The sequence below is a fragment of the Pimephales promelas genome, chromosome 16, assembly GCF_988280905.1.
Source record: "Pimephales promelas chromosome 16, fPimPro1.hap1.1, whole genome shotgun sequence".
In the NCBI taxonomy this organism is placed as follows: domain Eukaryota; kingdom Metazoa; phylum Chordata; class Actinopteri; order Cypriniformes; family Leuciscidae; genus Pimephales; species Pimephales promelas.
In genome coordinates this window covers 35003133-35026390 of record NC_142784.1, presented here as the reverse complement: position 1 = coordinate 35026390, position 23258 = coordinate 35003133, and the positions used below count along the sequence as shown (strand labels likewise).

At 42.0% G+C, this 23258-nt stretch overlaps 2 protein-coding genes across 3 annotated transcripts; both read left to right on the top strand.

Moving 5' to 3' along the window:
• Nucleotides 1-1387: 1387 nt before the first annotated feature.
• sidt2 (SID1 transmembrane family, member 2) lies at nucleotides 1388-15811 on the top strand. 2 transcript variants are annotated; one of them, XM_039670016.2, is made up of 28 exons: nucleotides 1388-1538; nucleotides 3112-3316; nucleotides 3392-3513; nucleotides 4110-4274; nucleotides 5598-5643; nucleotides 6069-6170; nucleotides 6758-6841; nucleotides 6924-7023; nucleotides 8057-8122; nucleotides 8205-8298; nucleotides 8912-8967; nucleotides 9082-9093; nucleotides 9720-9758; nucleotides 9850-9927; nucleotides 10468-10583; nucleotides 10662-10735; nucleotides 11011-11077; nucleotides 12273-12346; nucleotides 12538-12661; nucleotides 12779-12896; nucleotides 13620-13756; nucleotides 13973-14081; nucleotides 14163-14239; nucleotides 14316-14362; nucleotides 14444-14549; nucleotides 14635-14745; nucleotides 14827-14940; nucleotides 15369-15811. In XM_039670016.2, exons 2-28 carry the CDS (start codon nucleotides 3137-3139, stop codon nucleotides 15429-15431), a joined length of 2481 nt encoding a protein of 826 aa, XP_039525950.2. In that variant the 5' UTR covers nucleotides 1388-1538; nucleotides 3112-3136; the 3' UTR covers nucleotides 15432-15811. The 2 variants fall into 2 exon arrangements, with proteins under 2 accessions (XP_039525950.2, XP_039525951.2); XM_039670017.2 differs by lacking the exon at nucleotides 9082-9093.
• A 4714-nt stretch (nucleotides 15812-20525) lies between these two features.
• On the top strand, nucleotides 20526-22216 carry LOC120478233 (uncharacterized). The gene is made up of 4 exons (XM_039670041.2): nucleotides 20526-20874; nucleotides 20955-21061; nucleotides 21307-21498; nucleotides 21862-22216. Exons 1-4 carry the CDS (start codon nucleotides 20853-20855, stop codon nucleotides 21865-21867), a joined length of 327 nt encoding a protein of 108 aa, XP_039525975.2. The 5' UTR covers nucleotides 20526-20852; the 3' UTR covers nucleotides 21868-22216.
• The last annotated feature ends 1042 nt before the right edge of the window (nucleotides 22217-23258 follow it).

Below are 23258 nucleotides of genomic sequence, written 5' to 3'. Positions count from 1 at the left end.
CTCCTGCAGGTGTCGCTGTGGGGACAGAAACCTGGCATTCACACTCTTTAGAGTAGAGTATGCTGTTCACATTCCGATAGCAATCAATAATAGAACTAACTGAAAAGATGGTTAAAAATTAGCTCACTATTGCTAGCAGTAGCAGCTCTGAAATCGCCTACCCTACCTATTTCACGTTTTATTTATTTATTTATTATTATATTATTTTTTATTATTTTCTCGTTTCACAGTTTTTAAGGAGGCACTGCCACCCCTGCCTGATATAGATATGGGCCTATATACTGTACATGATTTTTTTTTTTTCAACTGTATATACTTTTTTTTTTTTTTATTCAACAATTGCACAGTTTACAAGAACATTCCTCTCCATTATAAAAGAAAACACATTGTGCAGTTTCCAATATTGCAGGTATAACATAAAACATAAAGAGCATAACAGAAAACATAACAGACTTACATCACATTTAGCCAGGGGTAGTACAGATTTACAAAAAAATATGAAATTGTTTACACACATTCACAGTTTTTATTGCCTTTTGATTAAGAGAAAGCTTAATAGTGTTGACATATTGCTTGACCTCATTATTAAAAGCAATAAAAGATGGTATGGAATGTGTAAATTTACATTTATGAATGTAGAATTTTGCTAAGAGAATAATCAGATTAAATACTGTACATGATCGTACACAGCTCAGGTTCTGGACGTCAGAGTTCATCCAATCAACCGGAAGCATCTAAAAACTGTGACGATTGACTTCCTGCATCAGGGTATCAAAACCATAAACAGTAAATCAAAACGTCAGCAAACCCTCAGCCGCAGATAGTGGAGGAAACCACACAAGCACATATATGCATTCAGTGTGTGTTTGTGTGTGTTGATATACTCTCACATATGTACAACGTGTACAGAAGCGTCTCTCATCACAAAACCAAACATCTTTCTCTTAATTAATTTCTCAGTTGCAAGGCATTTTATACAAAATATTGTATCTCAGAACATGTCAGAATACTTACATTTACAGTCAGAGTGTAAACATATTATTATGAATAAATCACTATGATTCAAAGCCCAGGTTGTTCTGAAATCAGTGCTTTATTAATGTTTATGTGTGTTTAATGTAGGTATGTGGGTCTCACAGATGAACGTAAACAAACTCCAGTCATAAGCGTCAACGTGACCAGTCACGTGTGTCATTCCGCTCTGCCATTGGCTGAACAGAGGATCCATCCCGACCGCAGCTGCAATTCAATAAAGATTGAATTTTGTGTATTATGAACTCTGTCATTTGTGTAAATAATTGTTATTTTAGTGTAAAATAATTGTGAAAGTGTTGCCGTCCGTGGAGTCGGCGCGCGTGTCACGTGACTCGTGCGCGATGACGTCACGTCCGAACCGATGGTCAGTATATCAACACAACAGCGCGAGGGCGAGCGGATCACAGCCGCGTTTACCTCAGTTTTACATCAAACTGCAGATTACGGTGAACACTGTTTAGGGTTGTGTTCATAAACATCACAGGAGCTCAACGCGACACACGGTCAGTCTATACATTCACCTTAGAAACATCGGTCTGTTTACCTGCTGGCTGGTGTCATTCTTATGTTCTGACTAGATATGTGTGTGTTTCTGTCACATTATTATCCATAACATAAATCACAGTTAATTCTTTATAAATTCTCGGACTATCGCCTCACACTGTATTTGTTAACATGTTTACAGTTAATAAAAACAATATATTTGTCTACAATTACCTCAGTATTAATGTGTTATTCGAGCTGTAAAGCTGAAGTGTGTACCGTAGACCGTAGTACAGATGAAGTGTGTACTATTGATGAAGTACAGATGAAGTGTGTAGTGTTGATGAAGTACAGATGAAGTGTGTAGTACAGATGAAGTGTGCAGTACAGATGAAGCGTGTAGTATTGATGAAGTACAGATTAAGTGTGTAGTGTAGTACAGATTAAGTGTGTATTGATGAAGTTCAGATTAAGTGTGTAGTGTAGTACAGATGAAGTGTGTAGTATTGATGAAGTACTGATGAAGTGTGTAGTATTGATGAAGTGTGTAGTGTAGTACAGATGAAGTGTGCAGTACAGATGAAGTGTGTAGTACAGATAAAGTGCAGATGAAGTGTGTAGTATTGATGTAGTGTGTAGTACAGATGAAGTACAGATGAAGTGTGTAGTGTAGTACAGACGAAGTGTGTAGTATTGATAAAGTACAGATGAAGTGTGTAGTATTGATAAAGTACAGATGAAGTGTGTAGTATTGATGAAGTACAGACGAAGTGTGTAGTATTGATAAAGTACAGATGAAGTGTGTAGTGTTGATGAAGTACAGATGAAGTGTGTAGTATTGATGTAGTACTGATGAAGTGTGTAGTGTAGTACAGACGAAGTGTGTAGTATTGATAAAGTACAGATGAAGTGTGTAGTATTGATAAAGTACAGATGAAGTGTGTAGTATTGATGAAGTACTGATGAAGTGTGTAGTATTGATAAAGTACAGATGAAGTGTGTAGTATTGATGTAGTACTGATGAAGTGTGTAGTGTAGTACAGACGAAGTGTGTAGTATTGATAAAGTACAGATGAAGTGTGTAGTATTGATAAAGTACAGATGAAGTGTGTAGTATTGATGAAGTACTGATGAAGTGTGTAGTATTGATAAAGTACAGATGAAGTGTGTAGTATTGATGTAGTACTGATGAAGTGTGTAGTATTGATGAAGTACTGATGAAGTGTGTAGTGTAGTACAGACGAAGTGTGTAGTATTGATAAAGTACAGATGAAGTGTGTAGTATTGATGTAGTGTGTAGTACAGATGAAGTGTGTAGTATTGATAAAGTACAGATGAAGTGTGTAGTATTGATAAAGTACAGATGAAGTGTGTAGTATTGATAAAGTACAGATGAAGTGTGTAGTATTGATGTAGTACTGATGAAGTGTGTAGTGTAGTACAGACGAAGTGTGTAGTATTGATAAAGTACAGATGAAGTGTGTAGTATTGATGTAGTGTGTAGTACAGATGAAGTACAGATGAAGTGTGTAGTGTAGTACACATGAAGTGTGTAGTACAGATGAAGTATGCTAACTCTGGCTCTGGCCGTAGCCCTCAGGCTGATGCCGGATCCAGCATGCTGGGGTTCTGCTGGGTTTCGGGATGGCTGGTCCTGATGCTGGGGTTCTGGAGTCCAGTGAGCGGAACCAGTGTGGTCAACCAGAGAGACGCTCAGTTCGACGTGACGTACGACGACATGGTCACCAGCGACAACCAGACCATCTACTCCTACAACCACACCGTCTCCAGGAACAAGGCAGGTCCATCAGAACCGGCGGGGCTTCCCTGCAGACGGGCGGCCCATAATAACCCCTCTCTCTCTCTCTCTCAGACCGAGGGCGTGCGAGTGTCCGTAGAGCTGTTGTCGGAGAGCGCGGTTAGTCCGGTTCTGTTCGTGGTCCGGCAGAAACAGGCGGTTCTGTCCTTCCAGGTTCCACTCATCCTCAGAGGCCTGTGAGTACAGCCGTTGCCTAGCAACACACCATCCCATAATCCCTCATCCTCGGAGGCCTAGGTTAATATATGATGGCGAACATTAGCCCGCTTTAACCCGCTGGAGCGAGAGTGTGTGTCAGTGTACTGGACCCGCAGCTCATGTAAAGTGTTTGAACGCATACACACTTAATATTATTCCCTCCGTCTCTATAATACACTAATCCCACAGCAGAAGACCGAACACACACTTCACTGAATAACCTCTGTAACTATATCTCTAATGTAGATTTGACTCATAAACTGCAGTGTTATTCTACACTTGATCACAGTTTCTGAACCTGAAGGTTTATTTCAAGCGCATCTTTGTTCAGTTGTGTCTATTTGCTGATTGTGTGTGTGTTCTTGTTTAATAACTGAGTGTTTATTGTGTGTAATAATGCCTCACATGAGTCACAGTCCAGCGCCCGATGATGATCAGGAGTGTAATGTGGACTCTGATATGATGATGTGTGTGTGTGTGTGTTCATGTGTGCACTTTGATCTCTCAGTTCCTCATGAGCTTCTGTTTCTGCACTGAAGCAGTAAAGTGTGTGTGTGTGTGTGTGTGTGTGCAGGTATCAGAGGAAGTACCAGTACACACAGGTGGGCCGCACGCTGTGCCAGCCGCCCACTAAAGCCGTGGCAGAGACTCAGTTCTTCTACGTGGACGTGTCGACGCTCTCCAATGCCGACATCCACTATCAGCTGAGAGTCAGTCGCGTCGACAGCTTCACACTGCAGTGAGTCACACACACACACACACACACACACACACACACACACACACACACACACACACACACACACACACACACACACACACACACACACACACACACACACACACTCGTATCAGCCTGAGACTGGAACATCTGTACTGAAACAAACAAAAAGCTTTCTTGTCAATTCCAACCCAAATACAGAATAAATATAGATATTTTTAATTATACATGGATTCAATATTTATTGACACCCTGTTTTAAAGGAGTAGTTCACTTTTCAAAAAAACTTTTGCTGATAATTTTATCACCCCCAAGTCATTCAAGATGTCCATGACGAAAACATTCCAGGATTTTCTCCATATAATGGACTTCAGTGGGAACCAAACGGTTCAAGGTCCAAAAGAAACTTTCAGTGCAAACTGCAAACTTGTTCAATGGGCTTTAAACGATTCCAGACGATGAATAAGGGTCTTATCAAGCGAAACGATCACTCATTTTTTTTATTTTTTAAATAACAAAGTTTAAGTTTTATAAGCTCAAATGCTCGCCTTGCTCTGTTCTGTGATGCGCGTTCGTGACTCTCCTGTTCGAACTCGTTCATCAAAATGAACAAATCTTTTTCCGAATCAATTCGTTCGTTTCTTTCGCCGAATGAACCAAATGACTCGGGAAAAGATTTGTTCATTTTGCTGAACGAATTCGAACAGGAGTGCGTTACAGAACAGAGCAAGGCGAGCGTTTGAGCTTATAAAACTTAAACTTTGTTATTTATTTATTAAATGAGTGATCGTTTCGCTTGATAAGACCCTTATTCATCGTCTGGTTTCGTTTAAAGCCCTTTGAACAAGTTTGCAGTTTGTACTGAAAGTTTCATTTGGACCTTGAACTGTTTGGTTCCCATTGAAGTCCATTATATGGAGAAAATCCTGGAATGTTTTCATCAAAAACCTTAATTTCTTTTCGACTGAAGAAAGAAAGACATGGACATCTTGGATGACATGGGGGTGAGTAAATTATCAGCTATAGTTTTTTCAAAAGTGAACGACTCCTTTAACCAGCACAGAGAACACAAACTTGGGAATCCAAGAATATTTGTAAAGCGTTATCAACTCGTGTGAACTTCAGAAGTGTGGGTCTGTGAAGCGTCACCATAAACGAGTGTGTGTCGAGCGTCAGATGAAACAGTAAACACTGCCGTGTTCTCTGGCTAATGAACAGTGTGAGTGAGTGTGTGTGTGTGTGTGTGTGTGTGTGTGTGTGTGTGTGTGTGTGTGTGTGTGTGTGTGTGTGTGTGATATTCTCCTTTTCAGGAATGCTGTGCTTTTCTCTTTTTGTCTACAGGACAGACAAGAAATTCAGCTTCAATGCCACGCCGTCCCAGCCACAGGTGCACACACACACACACACAATCTCAAACAACCTCTCTCACACACACACTCACTGTTGATTAGAAGAGGGAGTCAGTGAGCTGATCTCGGTGTGTGTGTGTGTGTGTGAGAGAGAGAGCAAACGGGTGTGTGTTTGACATCCTGCTCCTGTAGGATCTGTTTAACACAACGAGTTCACACACCAATCACTGCCCTTTTCAACACGGCATTGTACAAACACATCATCTTGTGTTCCTCCTGCCTGACGAAAGTCACACCGCTTTGGAACAACACTAGGGACAGTGAGTGATGACATCATTTCCTGTTTGGAAATGTAACGAGAGGATAGTTTAACTATGGCAGATGTTGTCCAGCAGAGGTCAGTGCAGATCTGTGAACGCTTTAGGACTGGTATGATGAACAGTGTGTGTGTGTGTGTGTGCAGTTCTTCAAGTATGTGTTTCCTGACGGTGTGGACACAGTGATCGTGAAGGTGAACTCGCAGAAGAACTTCCCCTGCTCCGTCATGTCCATACAGGACATCCTGGTGAGAAACACACACACACACACACACACTGGTGTCAGAGTTTGTGCTCACATCTGTGTGTCTCTCTCTTTCTCTCTCTCTCTCTCTCGCTCTGTCTCTCTCTCTCTCTCTCTCTCTCTCTCTCTCTCGCTCTGTCTCTCTCTCTCTCTCTCTCTCTCTCTCGCTCTGTCTCTCTCTCTCTCTCTCTCGCTCTGTCTCTCTCTCTCTCTCTCTCTCTCTCTCGCTCTGTCTCTCTCTCTCTCTCTCTCGCTCTGTCTCTCTCTCTCTCTCTCTCTCTCTCGCTCTGTCTCTCTCTCTCTCTCTCTCGCTCTGTCTCTCTCTCTCTCTCTCTCTCTCTCTCTCTCTCTCGCTCTGTCTCTCTCTCTCTCTCTCTCTCGCTCTGTCTCTCTCTCTCTCTCTCTCTCTCTCTCTCTCGCTCTGTCTCTCTCTCTCTCTCTCTCTCTCTCGCTCTGTCTCTCTCTCTCTCTCTCTCGCTCTGTCTCTCTCTCTCTCTCTCTCTCTCTCTCTCTCGCTCTGTCTCTCTCTCTCTCTCTCTCTCTCTCTCTCTCTCGCTCTGTCTCTCTCTCTCTCTCTCTCGCTCTGTCTAGTGTCCGGTGTTTGATCTGGATAATAATGTGGCGTTTATTGGAATGTATCAGACTATGACCACCAGAGCTGCCATCACAGTGCAGGTAACACACACACACACACACACGCACACACACACACTCACGCACACACTCACTCTCTCTCTCTCTCTGTCTGTGTGTGCAGAGGAAGGATTTCCCCAGCAACAGCTTCTATGTGGTGGTGGTGGTGAAGACTGAGGACGAGGCGTGTGGAGGACCGCTGCGCTTCTACCCGCTGCTGCCCGGTCAGTGCCCGTTCCCGTTAGCTGCGCTCACACCGGCACATTTGCGTCGATCGCGACTAGTTGCACGCTTGAACATTTTTAATCCACTCGCGTCAAGGCGAAATCCGCTTCTTGTGGGAGGGGCCAGTGCTGTTTGCAGGATGGCTGACATTGATGGAGAGAGTCACCGCTCCGGCGTGGGGGGCGTCGTCACCGGACTCGGGTCCACCCCTCCGGACGAACGGCTCCTGGATGACGGCCGCTGGTGTCCCACGACCAGGCTGATGACCCGAGCGAGGATCACCCATGTCGAATGAGTCTGCCCCCGTTTATCATGTCACTTCACCACATGACAGCAGCAAGAAGGCTCCTGATTGGTTAATGCGGCGCGAACAGACGCCAGAGGTCAGATTTTTCAATCCGGGGCATCAGACGTGAATTCGTTTCAAATGCGTGAATGCACAAAAGCACCCAATAAACTGTTATGGTGCCGTTTTATATATAAACAATATTCATATTTAATATTTATATTTAAACAATATGAATGTAAGCCAGAGGAGAACTGGCCCCCGACTGAGCCTGGGTTCTCCCAAGGTTTTTTCTCCATCCAATCTGATGGAGTTTTGGTTCCTTGCCACTGTCGCCTTGCTCAGTTGGGGTTATTTAATATTTAATATTTAACAATGTTGTTGATCTGTGTTGTGCTACTTTCATGTTATCAGTGTGAAGCTGCTTTGATACAATCTGTATTGTGAAAAGCGCTATATAAATAAATGTGACTTGACTTGACTTAAACTCACGGGCATGTAGCGCGTATCGCGCCAGACGCTCAATTTCCCTCAGTTGCGCGAACGAGCTGAAATCGCGGTGTGCTAATGAATGCTTCTATCACCGCAGGACCTCCAGATGCGCTTCAACGTGTCTTTACATCGACTTAACATGGAAATCATTCGCTCCAGACACTCAATTCGCTTTCGGTGTGAACGCAGCATTACACTGCAGCGGCCAATCAGAACCCTCGCTTTAATGACAGTGTGTGTGTGTGTGTCCTCAGACGAGCTGCTAGACCCCGGGAACCGCAGTAAGACTCTGGATGTGGTAGTTTCTCCTGCCATTAACTGTGAGCTGCACTCCACACGTTCGTTCGTTCAGTCGTTCGTTCAGTCGTTCATCCGTTCATTGATTGGTTCTGTGTTCTCCAGCGGAGGTGTACGTGATGGGGATGCTCTTCTGTCTGGGGATCTTCCTGTCCTTCTACCTGCTCACGTTCCTGGTGGCCTGTGTGGAGAACAAGAGGTACGACACACAAGAGTCAAGCACAACACAGCACTGTTGATTCAGTTCAGTTCAAGGCAACACTGTTGATTCAGTTCACTTCAAGGCAACACTGTTGATTCAGTTCAGTTCAAGACTAGTGTTGATTCAGTTCAATTCAAGACTAGTGTTGATTCAGTTCAGTTCAAGATAACAATGTTGATTCAGTTCAGTTCAAGACTAGTGTTGATTCAGTTCAGTTCAAGGCAACACTGTTGATTCAGTTCAGTTCAAGACTAGTGTTGATTCAGTTCAGTTCAAGACTGGTGTTGATTCAGTTCAATTCAAGACTAGTGTTGATTCAGTTCAGTTCAAAATAACAATGTTGATTCAGTTCAGTTCAAGACTAGTGTTGATTCAGTTCAGTTCAAAATAACAATGTTGATTCAGTTCAGTTCAAGACTAGTGTTGATTCAGTTCAGTTCAAGGCAACACTGTTGATTCAGTTCAGTTCAAGACTAGTGTTGATTCAGTTCAGTTCAAGGCAACACTGTTGATTCAGTTCAGTTCAAGACTAGTGTTGATTCAGCTCAGTAACTGAGTCGATTGTCATCACATGATCACATGACAGCCAATCACATTCTGTGTTCCTCAGGATGAGCAGGAGGAGGGAGGGGCTTCTGAACCCTGACGCATCACCTGCAGAGACCGGTAAGTGAACACACACCTGTATGAGTTAGCCACTGTTGATTGATTGTTTAATGAGTCACTTTTTTGACATGTTTATTCTTTTATTCTCTTTCCTGCATATTTGTATGCGTTCAGCATCTCTCTTGGGTAAGATCAGTGTGTGTGTGTGTGTGTGTTAGGGGCTAGTCTGCAGTAGTGTTGAGGACTGGTGTGCCTGAGTGATGTAGAGATCCGTGAGCGGCGGTGACCCGCTGGTGAAGTGTGTCGTGAATCACTCATGTTTGTGGAGTGTGAATAATGAGTGCTCATCAACAGCAGTGCGTACATCACGCCTCAACAAGCGGAGGAGCTGTGTCTGTGTGTGTGTGTGTGTGTGAGCGTCACTCCTGCACGTAACTGAAGTGTGTGTGTGTGTGTGTGTGTGCTGGAGGAAAGGCCCTGATGTACGTCACTCACAGAGTTTGAAGCTTCGCTCCGGCTGGTAAACGCCTCTAGACTGTAAACACACACACACACACACACACACACACACGTTTAACACTGTACCACTGCTCTAAAGCATCTACTGTAAACACACACACATACTCGCGTCTAAATGTGTGTGACATCGGGATGTTTAAGAGTGTGTCGCTGCACTTCTATTTGCCTCAGCGAAACGGAAGAACGAAAGGGAACGTCACTGTGAGTATATCAGGGCCTTTGTACTGCAAAACACACACACACACACACACACACACTGAGCATCTGTTTAATCTGTCGTGTGTGTGTTTCAGGAAAGGCTCCTGCGTCCCCGTATGAGTACGGCTCATTTGGTGAGTATATGAAGTGTTCATTCAATTAATGATTATTTCTTCATTAGATCTGTTTTAATCTGTGTGTGTGTGTGTGTGTGTGTTCCTCTAGCTGATAATGCCAGCACATTGAGCTCTGAAGCTGTTACTGACAGTTTAGCATCAACCGATGGGAACTATGGATACATAGGTACTAACACACACAAACACACACACACACACACACATTAATTAACACATACACACACTCACTCTCACACACACACACACACACACGCACATATATACACACTCACACACACACTATCACACACACACACACACACACAGACACGTTCATGTGCGGTTCAGTGTCCTCTCTCTCATTGGCTGTGTGTGATGTGCTCTGCTGCTCCTGATTGGTTTATTTTCACCACTCAGGATCGGAGACTTTTAAGCGACGACTAATCACAGCGCATCATGTAGCCATCCGCTTCGGTGACACGCCCACTTTATTAATCCGCCAATCAGCACGTCCTTATCAAATCCATCCGAAATCAAAACAGATTTTGATCTTGTTATTGTGATTATATTGGCAGTAAGTTTTATTTTAAATCGATGAGTAAATCACGTGTTTTAATCGCGGATGAAACGCTAATGAGTGATTCAGTGATGTCAGCATCGACTGCAGGAATTCTGGTCATCTGTAACGATGATACTCTGTGTGTGTGTGTGTGTGTGTGTGTGTCAGATCGTTCTCTGGAGAGCGTCGCTCGGAGTCGTCTTGAGTCGCTGAGTTCAGTGGAAGAGGACGATTACGACACGCTGGCCGACGTCGACTCCGACAAAAACATCGTCCGCACTAAGGTGAACTATAGAGAAACACAAGTGTGTGTGTGTGTGTGTGTGTGTGTGTTACTGACTGTGGTTCTCTCTCCTTTACAGAAGTTCCTGTGCGTCTCTGATCTCGCTCGAAAAGACAAACGCATCCTAAGCAAGAAATACCAGATCTACTTCTGGTGAGTCTCACACACACACACACACACACACACACACACACACACACACACACACACACACACACACACACACACACACACACACACACACACACACACACTCACACACACACACACACACACACACACACACACACACACACACACACTCACACACACACACACACACACACACACACACACACACACACACACACACACACACACACAGGACAGGTGTATGTGTTTGTGTTCTACATTGTAGCTCCTGTAATGTGTGTGTGTGTTTTGTGTAGGAACATCGCTACGATCGCAGTGTTTTACGCTCTTCCTGTGATTCAGCTGGTCATCACCTATCAGACGGTAGGACATCCGTTCATCACTAAAACTCATGTTTGATCTCAGTTGTTCTTGTTTAAAGGGATAGTTCACTTTGAAATTAATGTTTGATATGTTTTATCTTCCCTCAAGGACATCCAAGATGTAGGTGTCTTTGTTTCCACAGTATTTTCAATTTTGACATTTTTCAGTCAAACCGTTGTTGTCTGTCAGTCATACACTGGAGGCTAAGGGGGTCCACCAAAGAGAAGTCCAAATTAAACATGATTTAATGACTCGTAAATGTAAGTACACACTGATGGCCTAAGACACGAAATGAGCGGTTTGTGTGAGAAAACCAACAGTGTTTATATCGTTCTACCTCGTGTAATCACAGCCACTGACGGCACGGGCGCTTCGGTCTGGAAGTGATCGACGTCACTCTTTGTTTATACAGAGATTTGGGAAGTTTTTCCTTTCACTAAACATATTTAGATATACGGGAAACCGCAATGGAAGACGATTTCGGGATATCTAAATATGTTTAGTAAAAGGTAAAACTTCCGAAATCTCCGTGTAAATATTGAGTGACGTCACACGCGAGCGATCACTTCCGGCGTAACATTGAACTGATTCAGTTCGGTTCAGTTGGACATTGAGATCACTTTGATTACAAGAGGTAAACCGATATAAATACTGTTGGTTTTCTCACACAAACCGTTCGTTTCGTGTCTTAGGCCATCAATGTGTACTTACATTTACGAGTCATTAAATCATGTTTAATTTGGACTTCTCTTTGGTGGACCCCCTTAGCCTCCAGTGTATGACTGACAGACAACAACGGTTTGACTGAAAAATGGCAAAATTAAAAATACTGTGGAAACAAAGACACCTACATCTTGGATGCCCTTGAGGGAAGATAAAACATATCAAACATTCATTTCAAAGTGAACGGTCCCTTTAATAATTGAGTGTTTGTTGTGTGTAATAATGCTGAAGTGTGTATTAGTTGGGCTAGGGTGTGTTTAAACGCTGTGTGTGTGTGTGTGTTCTTCAGCTGATGATGTTCAGCTTCTGCAATAACACTAATGTGAACGATATAATCTGAGGGTTATTTCCCGTATTGGAATCGGAATGAGGAACTGTGTAATTCAGCTCTACACTCTCATGTTGTGTGTGTTCAGTCTCGAGTGAACTTGATGATGATGACTATTATTATTATTTATTTATAATCTGACAGGTTGTAAATGTCACAGGAAACCAAGACATCTGCTATTACAACTTCCTGTGTGCACACCCTCTCGGAGCTCTAAGGTGTGTGTGTGAGTGAGTGTGTGTGTGATTGTGTGTGTGTGTGTGAGTGAGTGTGTGTGTGATTGTGTGTGTGTGTGTCAGTGAGTGAGTGATTGTGAAAATGTTCAATATTGTCTCTGTTGGCGTGATCAGTGTGAACATGTCCATTAATCTCCTGTTCTGTGTGTGTGTGTGTGTGTGTGTGTGTGCAGCTCATTCAACAACATCCTGAGTAATCTGGGTTATGTTCTGCTGGGTCTGCTGTTCCTGCTCATCGTGCTCCAGCGGGACATCCTGCACAACCGAGCGCTGGAGAGACACGACACACACGCCCTGGTGAGTGTGTGTGTGTGTGTGTGTGTGTGTGTGTGAGAGAGCGGCAGACACCGGCTCAGCACTGATGCTGTGTAACCGCACACAGGCTCCTGACGTGCGTGTGTGTGTGTGTTCCAGGAGTGTGGGATCCCGAAGCACTTCGGCCTGTATTACGCTATGGGCACGGCTCTGATGATGGAGGGGCTGCTGAGCGCCTGCTACCACGTGTGTCCCAACTACACCAACTTCCAGTTCGGTGAGTGTGTGTGTGTGTGTGTGTGTGTGTGAGATCTCAGAGCATCAGATGTCACTGTCTAACGGAACACAAAATTCACGGTTTGGATCATTTACGATTTTTGAGCCACAGATCAAAAATAAATAAATATATATATATTTGCTATTCATTTATTACTTTAAGCTCACTTTAAGTTTTTCGATACTACATCAAAAACTGCTAGCAAACAAACATTCAAACATGCAACAAGTTCAACAAGCTCCGCTAGCTCAACAAGGTCAAACATTATTAAACACAAGTGAACAGTCAGAGATTAATAATACTAAAAATACTACAAAAATGTCGTATTAATCTCTGTTATAAGCAGAGATTAATACTAAATAACAAAGTTAAAGTAAAGTAACACTGTTTGTTTACTGTAGAAATGATAAAGAGTGATGTTTGTTAAAGCTGTGTTAGCATTAGCAGGAACATTAGCCTGCCGTCACTTTAAGACCGACGCTTTCAGTCTGTGAGAGATACATGTAGCGTTTGATCGCCCGCGAGCCGGACCCGCTCGAGTAATGCAGCAGCGAATCAGGTCGAGTGGAGGGCGGGACTTCACTCTGTGTGCCGGTTGCTGATTGGATGTTGAGATCTGGCCGTCTAAACTTAACTTTACAATTTTGGACAAAAGTGATTTTTAAAAAAAAAAGTAAAGTTTGCGAATCCCTGATCTAATTGTATCGTGTGTGTGTGTTTCAGACACGTCGTTCATGTATATGATCGCTGGACTGTGTATGTTGAAGCTTTATCAGAAGAGACACCCGGACATCAACGCCAGCGCTTACTCCGCTTACGCGTGTCTGGCCGCCGTTATATTCTTCTCTGTGCTGGGGGTGGTGAGAACACACACACACACACACACACACACACTCACACACACGCACGCACACACACTCACACACACACACCCACACACACACACACACACACACACACACACACACACACACTCCCCTTTAGGGAGACAGAAAATATCATTAGATGTCAATGAGATGAGTCAAACAAGTGTGTGTGTGTGTGTGTGTGTGTGTGTGTGTGTGTGTGTGTGTCAGGTGTTCGGTAAGGGTAACACTGTGTTCTGGATCGTTTTCTCTGTGATCCACATCCTGGCCACGATGCTCCTGAGCACTCAGCTCTACTACATGGGCCGCTGGAGACTCGGTGAGTCACACACACACACACCTGACATTCAGCTGATGTTGTGTTTTACTTAATCTCTCTCTCTGTGTGTGTGTGTTTCAGACTCTGGGATCTTGCGCAGGATATTGAATGTGATCTACACGGACTGTATCCGTCAGTGCAGTGGACCCATGTACATTGTGAGTACAACACACACACACACACACACACACACACAGTAGTATATCTGCGTCTGACGTGTGTGTTTGTCTTCAGGACCGGATGGTTCTGCTGGTGATGGGAAACATTGTGAACTGGTCACTGTGAGTTACACTATCATCATCATCTCTCAATCACATGGACCCGAGCACGCGTCTGACCCGTGTGTGTGTGTGTGTGTGCAGGGCGGCGTACGGCCTCATCAAGCGACCCAACGACTTCGCCTCGTACCTGCTGGCCATCGGCATCTGTAACCTTCTGCTGTACTTCGCCTTCTACATCATCATGAAGGTGCGCGCGGTGACATCATCATGACATCATCAGACACTGCTTCATCATGATCTTTGACGATGTGTGTGTGTGTGTGTGTGTGTAGCTGCGCAGCGGCGAGCGCATCAAGTGTCTGGCTGTGGTGTGTATCCTGTTCACTGCGGTGGTTTGGGGCTTCGCTCTGTTCTTCTTCTTTCAGGGTCTCAGTACATGGCAGGTGAGTCACACACACACTCACACACACATATACACACACACACACACTCTCGTGTTGATCAGACTCCATGTGTGTGTCCAGAAAACCCCGGCGGAGTCTCGCGAGCACAACCGCGAGTGTATACTGCTCTCCTTCTTCGATGACCACGACATCTGGCACTTCCTGTCATCCATCGCCATGTTCGGATCCTTCCTGGTGAGTCCAAACACCCGGCACAGCCCAACCGGACCGAACTGCAGAATAATCATGGCAGATGAGTGGCGCTGGGGAACGTTACGTTGAAAAGCAGTGCGCTACAATCTGCGTTACTCCTTTAAAAACGAACTAATCACGTTACTTAGTTCGTTTTTTAGAACGGAAATGCTTTACGTTACTTTAGCGTTACGTTTTCCCACCTGGACTGGTCTGAACTGGACTGGACTTAGAGCCCAAGTCTCTCTCCAAACACTGTCAATACATTTCAAGTAACTTGCGTTATTTATTTGAAAAAGTAACTCTGATATTTTGTTGTAAATTTTAAAAGTAATGCGTTACTTTACTAGTTACTTGTAAAAGTAATCTGATTACATGACTGAGTTCCACACAACACTGGTGATAAACACACACCTGTCTGTCCATCTCAGGTTCTGCTCACGATGGACGACGACCTCGACGCGGTTCAGAGAGACAAAATCTACGTCTTCTGATGGGATTAGCCAATCACAGAGCAGCACCAATAAGAGGCTTCACTGCCTGAACATCCTGCCAGTCAGAGACTGTGTGGGAGGAGCCTCATACAGGAACTAATGCTGATAGGACAGTGAATGTGCCAGTCAAACTGCCAGAGCTCCTCCCCTCATGCTTACGCTTCAGACCTGCCGTTTGTTTCTCTTCGCGTGTGTGTCCGTCCGTGGCCTTCTGTGTGTGTGTGTGGACCGGTGGGTCCGACTGTAAATCCGAGCCGCTTCACTGATCTCATGATGATTCGGAGAAAATCAACTTTGCACTGTCTGAAAAATTACAGATCCTCTTTTTACAATGACCAGCGGAATGATTACTGAATAAAGACTTTTTACTGTTGTTTTCAGTCGTGTGTGTGTGTGTGTGTGTGTGTGTGGTGGACCGGAAGCCTGATGAACACTACTCTCTTAATGTCCAAACTAATCAAAAATACACATTTGCTGGAGTTAAAGGTTTAGTTCACCCTGAAATGAAAATTGTCGTCAATTCACTTAAATTTAAGGTTCATATCTCAAGAAATGAGATGTTGCTCAGCTGCAGTACCAAACGCTTCCACTAGAGGAAACTCGTCTCACACTCGTTTCCAGTGCACGAACAATACAAGTGCGACTGTTTTTTTCAGGACCTTTTATGCTTTTCAAATCATGTCCATGATGTATTGAGTCACAGTGAGTGCCAAAACCTTTAGCAAGTTTCGTACCGTTCCAATGAAGTAAAATATTTTGGTTGAATGATCGAACAGCACCAGAGGGTTAAAGCCAGATTCTAGAGATGTGTTTTATAAGGTTAAACCAGAGAACGTCTAATTGAAGAGAATTGGCACTGGCTGGTTACTTCCGGGTTGTGGACTGGCTGCAGTAACGCGTCTCTGTCCATGCGGGGGCGCTCGCGGTCGAGTGCAGAATGAATGGGAGTCAATGGGGTTTCACCCCCAGAAATCCACTTTCCTCCGGATGTAATTTTTTGTCAAGTAATTTTAAAGTTGCATTCAAAAGGGAGGGCTAAGATAATACACTCAGCTGAAAATTGCATTTTTAAGTTCACTTATCTGTCCTAAAAATCCATTCAAAACTGTGATGATGTCACACAATAGCAGAATGCTAGCGCGATCCGGCCAACAACGGCCTAACCTGTAAGAAATCAAAAGGACATAAGTACTCGTTCATTCAACTTTTAGCCTATAATCTATATTGAACTTGCGGAATCAACAATAAAATCTATGTTGATTTAACGACAAGCAGGTGAAAGAGACACATTTAGCCCCATAGACTCCCATTCATTCTGCTCTCGCCCGCGATCACCTCCAGTGGAATTATAATGGAACTGCAACCAGGATGATCCACAACGGGGCTAATAGGACAGGGTTTCTGCAGGTATCTTCACATGAAATTTAATGCCTTTTTAATGCCATTTAAAAAATGCCATACACGACCCATGACTAACCACGGATATTTATATATATATATATATATATATATATATATATATATAAGGGCTGTAACGGTACACAAAAATCACGGTTCGGTACGTACCTCGGTTTTAAAGTCATGGTTCGGTACATTTTCGATACAGCAAAAAGAAAGAAATGCCAGAGAAATTTCCTATTTGTTTAAAGAAAAAATATTTTTAAATTAGTGTGAGTTTTCCTGGATCTTGAAACTTTCAGGTTTATAAATGGGGGTCATGTTTGAAGGACGAACAAATAATGTTTTGGTCATCACGTTAAAAAATAACATTTAAATATATATTTATTTATATAATATTTGAATTTTGAAGTGCTGGAAAAAGATGTGTGAAGTACTTGAAAGCATTTCACCATTCCAGCCAAACTGGTTCCAGTTAGTGTTACTATATTAAATCCATGGTGAATGTTGCTGGTCTGTGGACGTAAAGTATTACTAGTTCATTCACGGCACAATGTTTCTCCTGGTTTCCATGACAGCACTGTTTGATCTAATAGAGATCTACGGTTAATAACGGAGAAATGTGAATGCTTCTCACTAGATCTCGCGGCGATGTTATTACCTCAGTGGCGAATTCAAATGTTTCCTTTACCGGATCTCTTAGCGCTGTGTGTGTTAACAGTGTTGCTTGATCGAGATCGGCTCGCGCTGCACAGATGTTGCTGGTCCGAACTGATAAACGATCCGTGAAGCACATAACGAGGAGCGCAGTTTCGTTCTGCTTTCATTACGCTTGCCATTTGGATGTTGCGCAACGTTGTGTTGGCCGCGTCAGCACGAATTTTGCCGGCAGGAAAAATGGTCCAAGCAATCGTTCGGTTTGTATGCGTACCGAACCGGAAGCCTCGAACCGAAACGGTTCAATACGAATACATGTACCGTTACACCCCTACTATATATATGATATAGATGCTGTAGTCACCAACGTTTGTGGAGCAATATAAAAAAAAACAAAAAAAACAAGTGTGTGTGTGTGTGTGTGTATATATATATATATATACAGTGTTGGGTAAGTTACTCTAAAAAAGTAATTAATTACTAGTTACTAATTACCTCTTCAACAGTGTAATTAGATTACTGTACTAATTACTGTCTCTAAAAAGTATCTAATTACTTTTAATTACTAATTACTTTCAAAATCCCATATCAATCTCAATCAGTTGAATGGGCTCTATGCACGGCGGTATTTCCGGTGAAGCATTAGAGATGCTCGATAACTTCCGCCGATCGTAGAGTCCAATGCAATAGCGAGAATTTATATTGAATTTTATACTCCATGGTTATAATAAAGAAACGTTAGTCACAAAAACAGATAAAACAGACACCCCTCGTTGTGTTTATGCTTCTTTTTAAAATTATATTAAATAAATATAACTATATATAAAATTACATCTAAACGTATGTACGTTTCATTTCAAAGACTGGAGGACAGTAAATTTTGAAGACTCTGCCATAATCCCGTTTTCTCCGGTTTTCCTCCGCTTTAATCTCCACAACTAGAAATGGACGAGCATCCTTGCGTCAAATGCGGAATTTATGCGTGCATATAGCCCATAATACAAGGATAGACATGAATCTGTTTTAATTCTTTCAAATAAATACTATAAAACTGCATGAATTATCCTTAAACTGACCAAGGTGGAGAAGGTTACATTATAAAAACAAACTTTTTAACATCAGACAATATATTTTGATGTTAAACCCACTATTGTTTTATGTCTGATCTCATGACATTTCACACTTTTTTCATACATATTTTACAATAATTCATACTAATTTGTACGAGTGCAGTCATACAATTTAGACACCTCATAAAATGCAAACGAATCGCTGTGAGATCGGATTGATCTATACACAGTATTTACCTCGATTACATCAGAAGTAACTGTAATTAAATTACAGATAAATTAAGAGTAATCCCTTACTTTACATTTTCAAGGGAAAAGTAATTAAATTACAGTAACTAATTACTTAGTAATTAGTTACACCCAACACTGTATATATATATATATATATATACACACAATTGTTTTTTTGTTTTTTTAAATATTGCTCCACAAACGTTGGTGACTACAGCATCTGTTGTCGTCGTAACGTTACTTGTAGATTTGTCGGTCACACCAAAGTAATTAGGCATCGTTGATTGCTGTTTGACTCTTAGCGCCGATTTGTGGCCGTCACACTGCATGTGTGCTTTTACACCGCCGACGCCCATTGTCCCCAACTTAAATCCTTTTTTTGCAAACGCGGCAAAATCCTTCAAAATGTTTACCAGCAACGGGCTGCAACCATGTCTTCAAATCTTCATTTTCCAGCCACTTCTGCTGAAATTTGCACTTTCCCATTTTTCAGTAGTTTCAGACCTGTCCACTGCTGTGCAAAATGCCCGCGTCACCTCTGAATCACGGCAATTTTGCTCCGGCCGGAAGCAATTACCAAAATGGTTCCGCGTGTTTATCATACTAACCTATATTTTACATTCGATACTAACGTACATATTTTGCGAGCGCAAATACAAATTATTAATTATGAAGGCTATATTCAAATAAATTTGTATAAAATTCTCTTCAAAACTATAAAAAAAAAATGTAATGCCTGTAAGAATCAAATTTAATGCTTTTTAATGCCTTTTAAGGCCTTCATTTTCGCAAAATCCATTTAATGACTTTTAATGCTTTTTAATGCCCCGCGGAAACCCTGTAGGAAGTGCCAAGGCTCTCCGTTAGACGGGCTCTGGTGAAACTGAGTGTTTGTATTGCTCTTGAACAAGTTTTTAAGCATTAAACATTATACACTAACAACACCTTAAAGGATTAGTTCACTTTTGAAAAAACTTGCTGATAATTTACTCACCCCCATGTCATCCAAGATGTCCATGTCTTTCTTTCTTCAGTCGAAGGTTTTTGATGGAAACATTCCAGGATTTTTCTCCATATAATGGACTTCAGTGGGAATCAAACGGTTCAAGGTCCAAAAGAAACTTTCAGTACAAACTGCAAACTTGTTCAAAGGGCTTCAAACGATTCCAGACGATGAATAAGGGGCTTATCAAGCGAAACGATCGCTCGTTTTATAAATAAATAACAACGTTTAAGTTTTATAAGCTCAAACGCTCGACTTGCTCTGTTCTGTAACGCACTCCTGTTCGAACTCCTTCATCAAAACGAACAAATCTTTTTCCGAGTTATTTGGTTCATTCGGCGAAAGAAACGAACGAATTGATTCGGAAAAAGATTTGTTCATTTTGTTGAACGAGTTCGAACAGGAGAGTCACGAACGTGCATCACAGAACAGAGCAAGGCGAGCGTTTGTGCTTATAAAACTTAAACTTTGTTATTAAAAAAAAAGAGCGATCATTTCGCTTGATAAGACCCTTATTCATCGTCTGGAATCGTTTAAAGACATTTGAACAAGTTTGTAGTTTGTACTGAAAGTTTCTTTTGGACCTTGAACCGTTTGGACCCCATTGAAGTCCATTATATGGAGAAAAATCCCGGAATGTTTTCATTAAAAATCTTAATTTCTTTTCAACTGAAGAAAGAAAGACGTGGACATCTTGGATGACACGGGGGCGAGTAAATTATCAGCAAAAGTTTTTTCAAAAGTGAACTAATCCTTTAATACTGTGTATTTTAAAAAAAAACAATGTATGAAATTTTATAAAATCTTAAAATAAATGATAAAATATAAACAAAAAAAATGGAATACAGCTTCAGTGACTGCAAACGCAATTGAGTTTGTTCCCGTCGGACCAGCACACCTAGAAGAACTTCACGATCTTCTGTGTGTTTGACATCAGAACATGACATCGCTCTCGAACACACCTAACAACTGTTGTTATGCTCAGGTGTGTGTGTGTGTGAGGAGGAGGAGCTCTGGTGTGAAGATAAATACTGCTGTCATCACCATCACATCACATTCATCATGGACTTCGATCTCGACTCAGGTAAACCTATCAATCTGTGAACATGGAGATGTGATTGTGTGATTGTCCGATCTGTAACGGAGCCGGTGTGTGTTCTTCAGCTGCTGTTGGAGGAGACGAGGTGAAGAAGCAGGAGGGGGCAGAGGTGGAGGGAATCTTTGGGTTCGGAGAGAAGGATAAAGACAAAGAGATCAAGGACAAGGACAAGGTAAGAAGACTTATTCATGAAAGTTTAGAAGAAAATCTAAATCAGTCACAGAAACAGCAACATGTGTGACCCAATAATACACTGGTTCGACTCAAAACTAATCAGATTAGAAAAGTAAAATGTCTTTGTGTCGAGATTAAACCCGGAAGACTCCTGTTCAGCCCTCGAGGGGTAATAGTGACGTCCAATAAGGGAAGTTCTCCGTGTCCTGACGGCATCATACTGTTTATGTGGGTTCTTCTCAGAGTGATTGCAAAGAAAAGGAGAAAGAGAAGGACAAGTGCAAAGACCAAGATAAAGACAAGAGCAAAGATAAAGATAAGTGCAAAGACAAGGACAAGAAGAAGGATAAAGAACACAAAAAGGGTCACGGTCACGGTCATGGCCACGGTCGAGGTCGAGGTCGAGGTCGCAGTTCGTCTTCATCCAGCGATGAGGTAACGTGTGCTTCTCCATTCCCCTGAACATGAGCCTCGTTTGATGCTGCTCGATACACGGCTCACACACACACACACACACACACCTGCTGATTCTGCATAGATGCTACCCTTAGTTTCATTCATCATATTTCAAAGCTCCTCATAAATCTGTGTAAGCGAGTGGGAACACCAGGTAGCGTGAGTGATGTGGACGCGCCCCAGTAATGCGGACGAACCGGTCTCGAGTTGAAAAGAGTTGAACATGAAAGATTTACCAGGAACCACAATCCGTTCTGTAGATCTCGTTATCCATATCTTAAATAAGACACACGCTAGTATTATAATGATAACAAGTTAATATTGTTCTCTCTCTGTTTGTAGGCCTGAAGCTGAAGGACACGCCGGGGCTAGTTGTCACATGGGAAAACATCCCGTCAAAAACGTTTTCTCTCAGGGTTTTGTATGTTGGTTTTAAACATCGAGTTGTGGCATTTGTCTTTATTAGTACAATATTTTGCTATATTTTTATATATTGCTGCAAGCTGTTACATCCTTTCTATGATGCACTTATCTATAAAAATATGTATGTCATATAACAAATGTTTGTTTTCTCATATCAGTGTGAATACATATTGTGACGTATCCTATATAATGACAACATGCCCTGCTGAAGATAACAGTGTATTTTCTTTGTAGTTGGAAACAAGGTTTTTGACAATAAAAGTGATTTTTCAAAACAAACTCATCTTGAGGAATATTCCACCTGGACTTCTTTAACTTGTAAAATTTCTATATTAATTCACATTCGTAAAATGATCGCATGTGATTTTTATTTTACAACACTTATAAATAGTGCTGGGAAACAATTAATCACATCCAAAATAAAAGTTTGTGTTTACATAATATCTGTTTGTATATATAAAGTTTGTATAAATATTTGCATGTATATCCTGTAATATAATATATTAATATTTTATGTATAAATAACACATTTTTCTTAAATATATACATGCATGTGAGTGTATTTAAATATACAAAATAATTATACACCGTGCACAGATATATATGTAAACACAAACTCGTGATTAATCATTTCACAGCACTACTTAAAAATCGCGTGATAATAATGGTTTCGCTATGAGGAGAACCGTTTGTGTTGTGTTTTAGAGTTATTTCCCATTTGTTAGCATGAGCTGACAGTCGTGATGACCCGAGGCCTCAGGGCTGGGCTGGTAAAACAGGAGGATCCACTCGTGCGGTTTAAAGCGGAAAGATGCACTGTCTAGGGCGGATACTCTTCAGGGTCTCTGTAACGTTTGATTCTTGCTGAGATTTATTCCCGACCCACACAACATTCCAACAGTCTCTCATCGCACAGATAACACACATTCACAGACACACCCGTACAGAATAACCGCACTATATTCAGTAAGTAAAGATGATGAACAATACACATGACAGTTGAGTTTTATTCTACAATGGCTGCTAGAATGCATTGTCACCATTGTTGAGATTCATACGCTGATTCCTGATGTCTGTCTGTGTGCATCTAAACGCTCTCTTGCCACAGGATCTGCAGTGCAATATTAACCCTCTGCTGCTGATTGGTAAAACCTTTTACGGTTTTTAGATTTTTTTTTTACTTCTTCACAATTGTAACTTGGTAAAGGTTTTGGCACTTACGGTGTCGTGTGAAGATCATGTAAGTTAGGGTTAGCGAAAATCATGGACATGATTTTAATAATAAATGGTCCTGAAAAAAACAGTCACACTTGTAT

Excerpts from the sequence above, each read along its gene's own strand:
- sidt2 (XM_039670016.2), top strand. The coding sequence starts at position 3,137 with ATGCTGGGGTTCTGCTGGGTTTCGGGATGGCTGGTCCTGATGCTGGGG. Across the intron at positions 9,928-10,467 it reads TGGGAACTATGGATACATAG|ATCGTTCTCTGGAGAGCGTC; the intron begins GTACTAACACAC and ends TGTGTGTGTCAG. Across the intron at positions 14,363-14,443 it reads AACATTGTGAACTGGTCACT|GGCGGCGTACGGCCTCATCA; the intron begins GTGAGTTACACT and ends GTGTGTGTGCAG.
- LOC120478233 (XM_039670041.2), top strand. The coding sequence starts at position 20,853 with ATGGACTTCGATCTCGACTCAG. Across the intron at positions 20,875-20,954 it reads GGACTTCGATCTCGACTCAG|CTGCTGTTGGAGGAGACGAG; the intron begins GTAAACCTATCA and ends TGTGTTCTTCAG. Across the intron at positions 21,062-21,306 it reads AGATCAAGGACAAGGACAAG|AGTGATTGCAAAGAAAAGGA; the intron begins GTAAGAAGACTT and ends GGTTCTTCTCAG.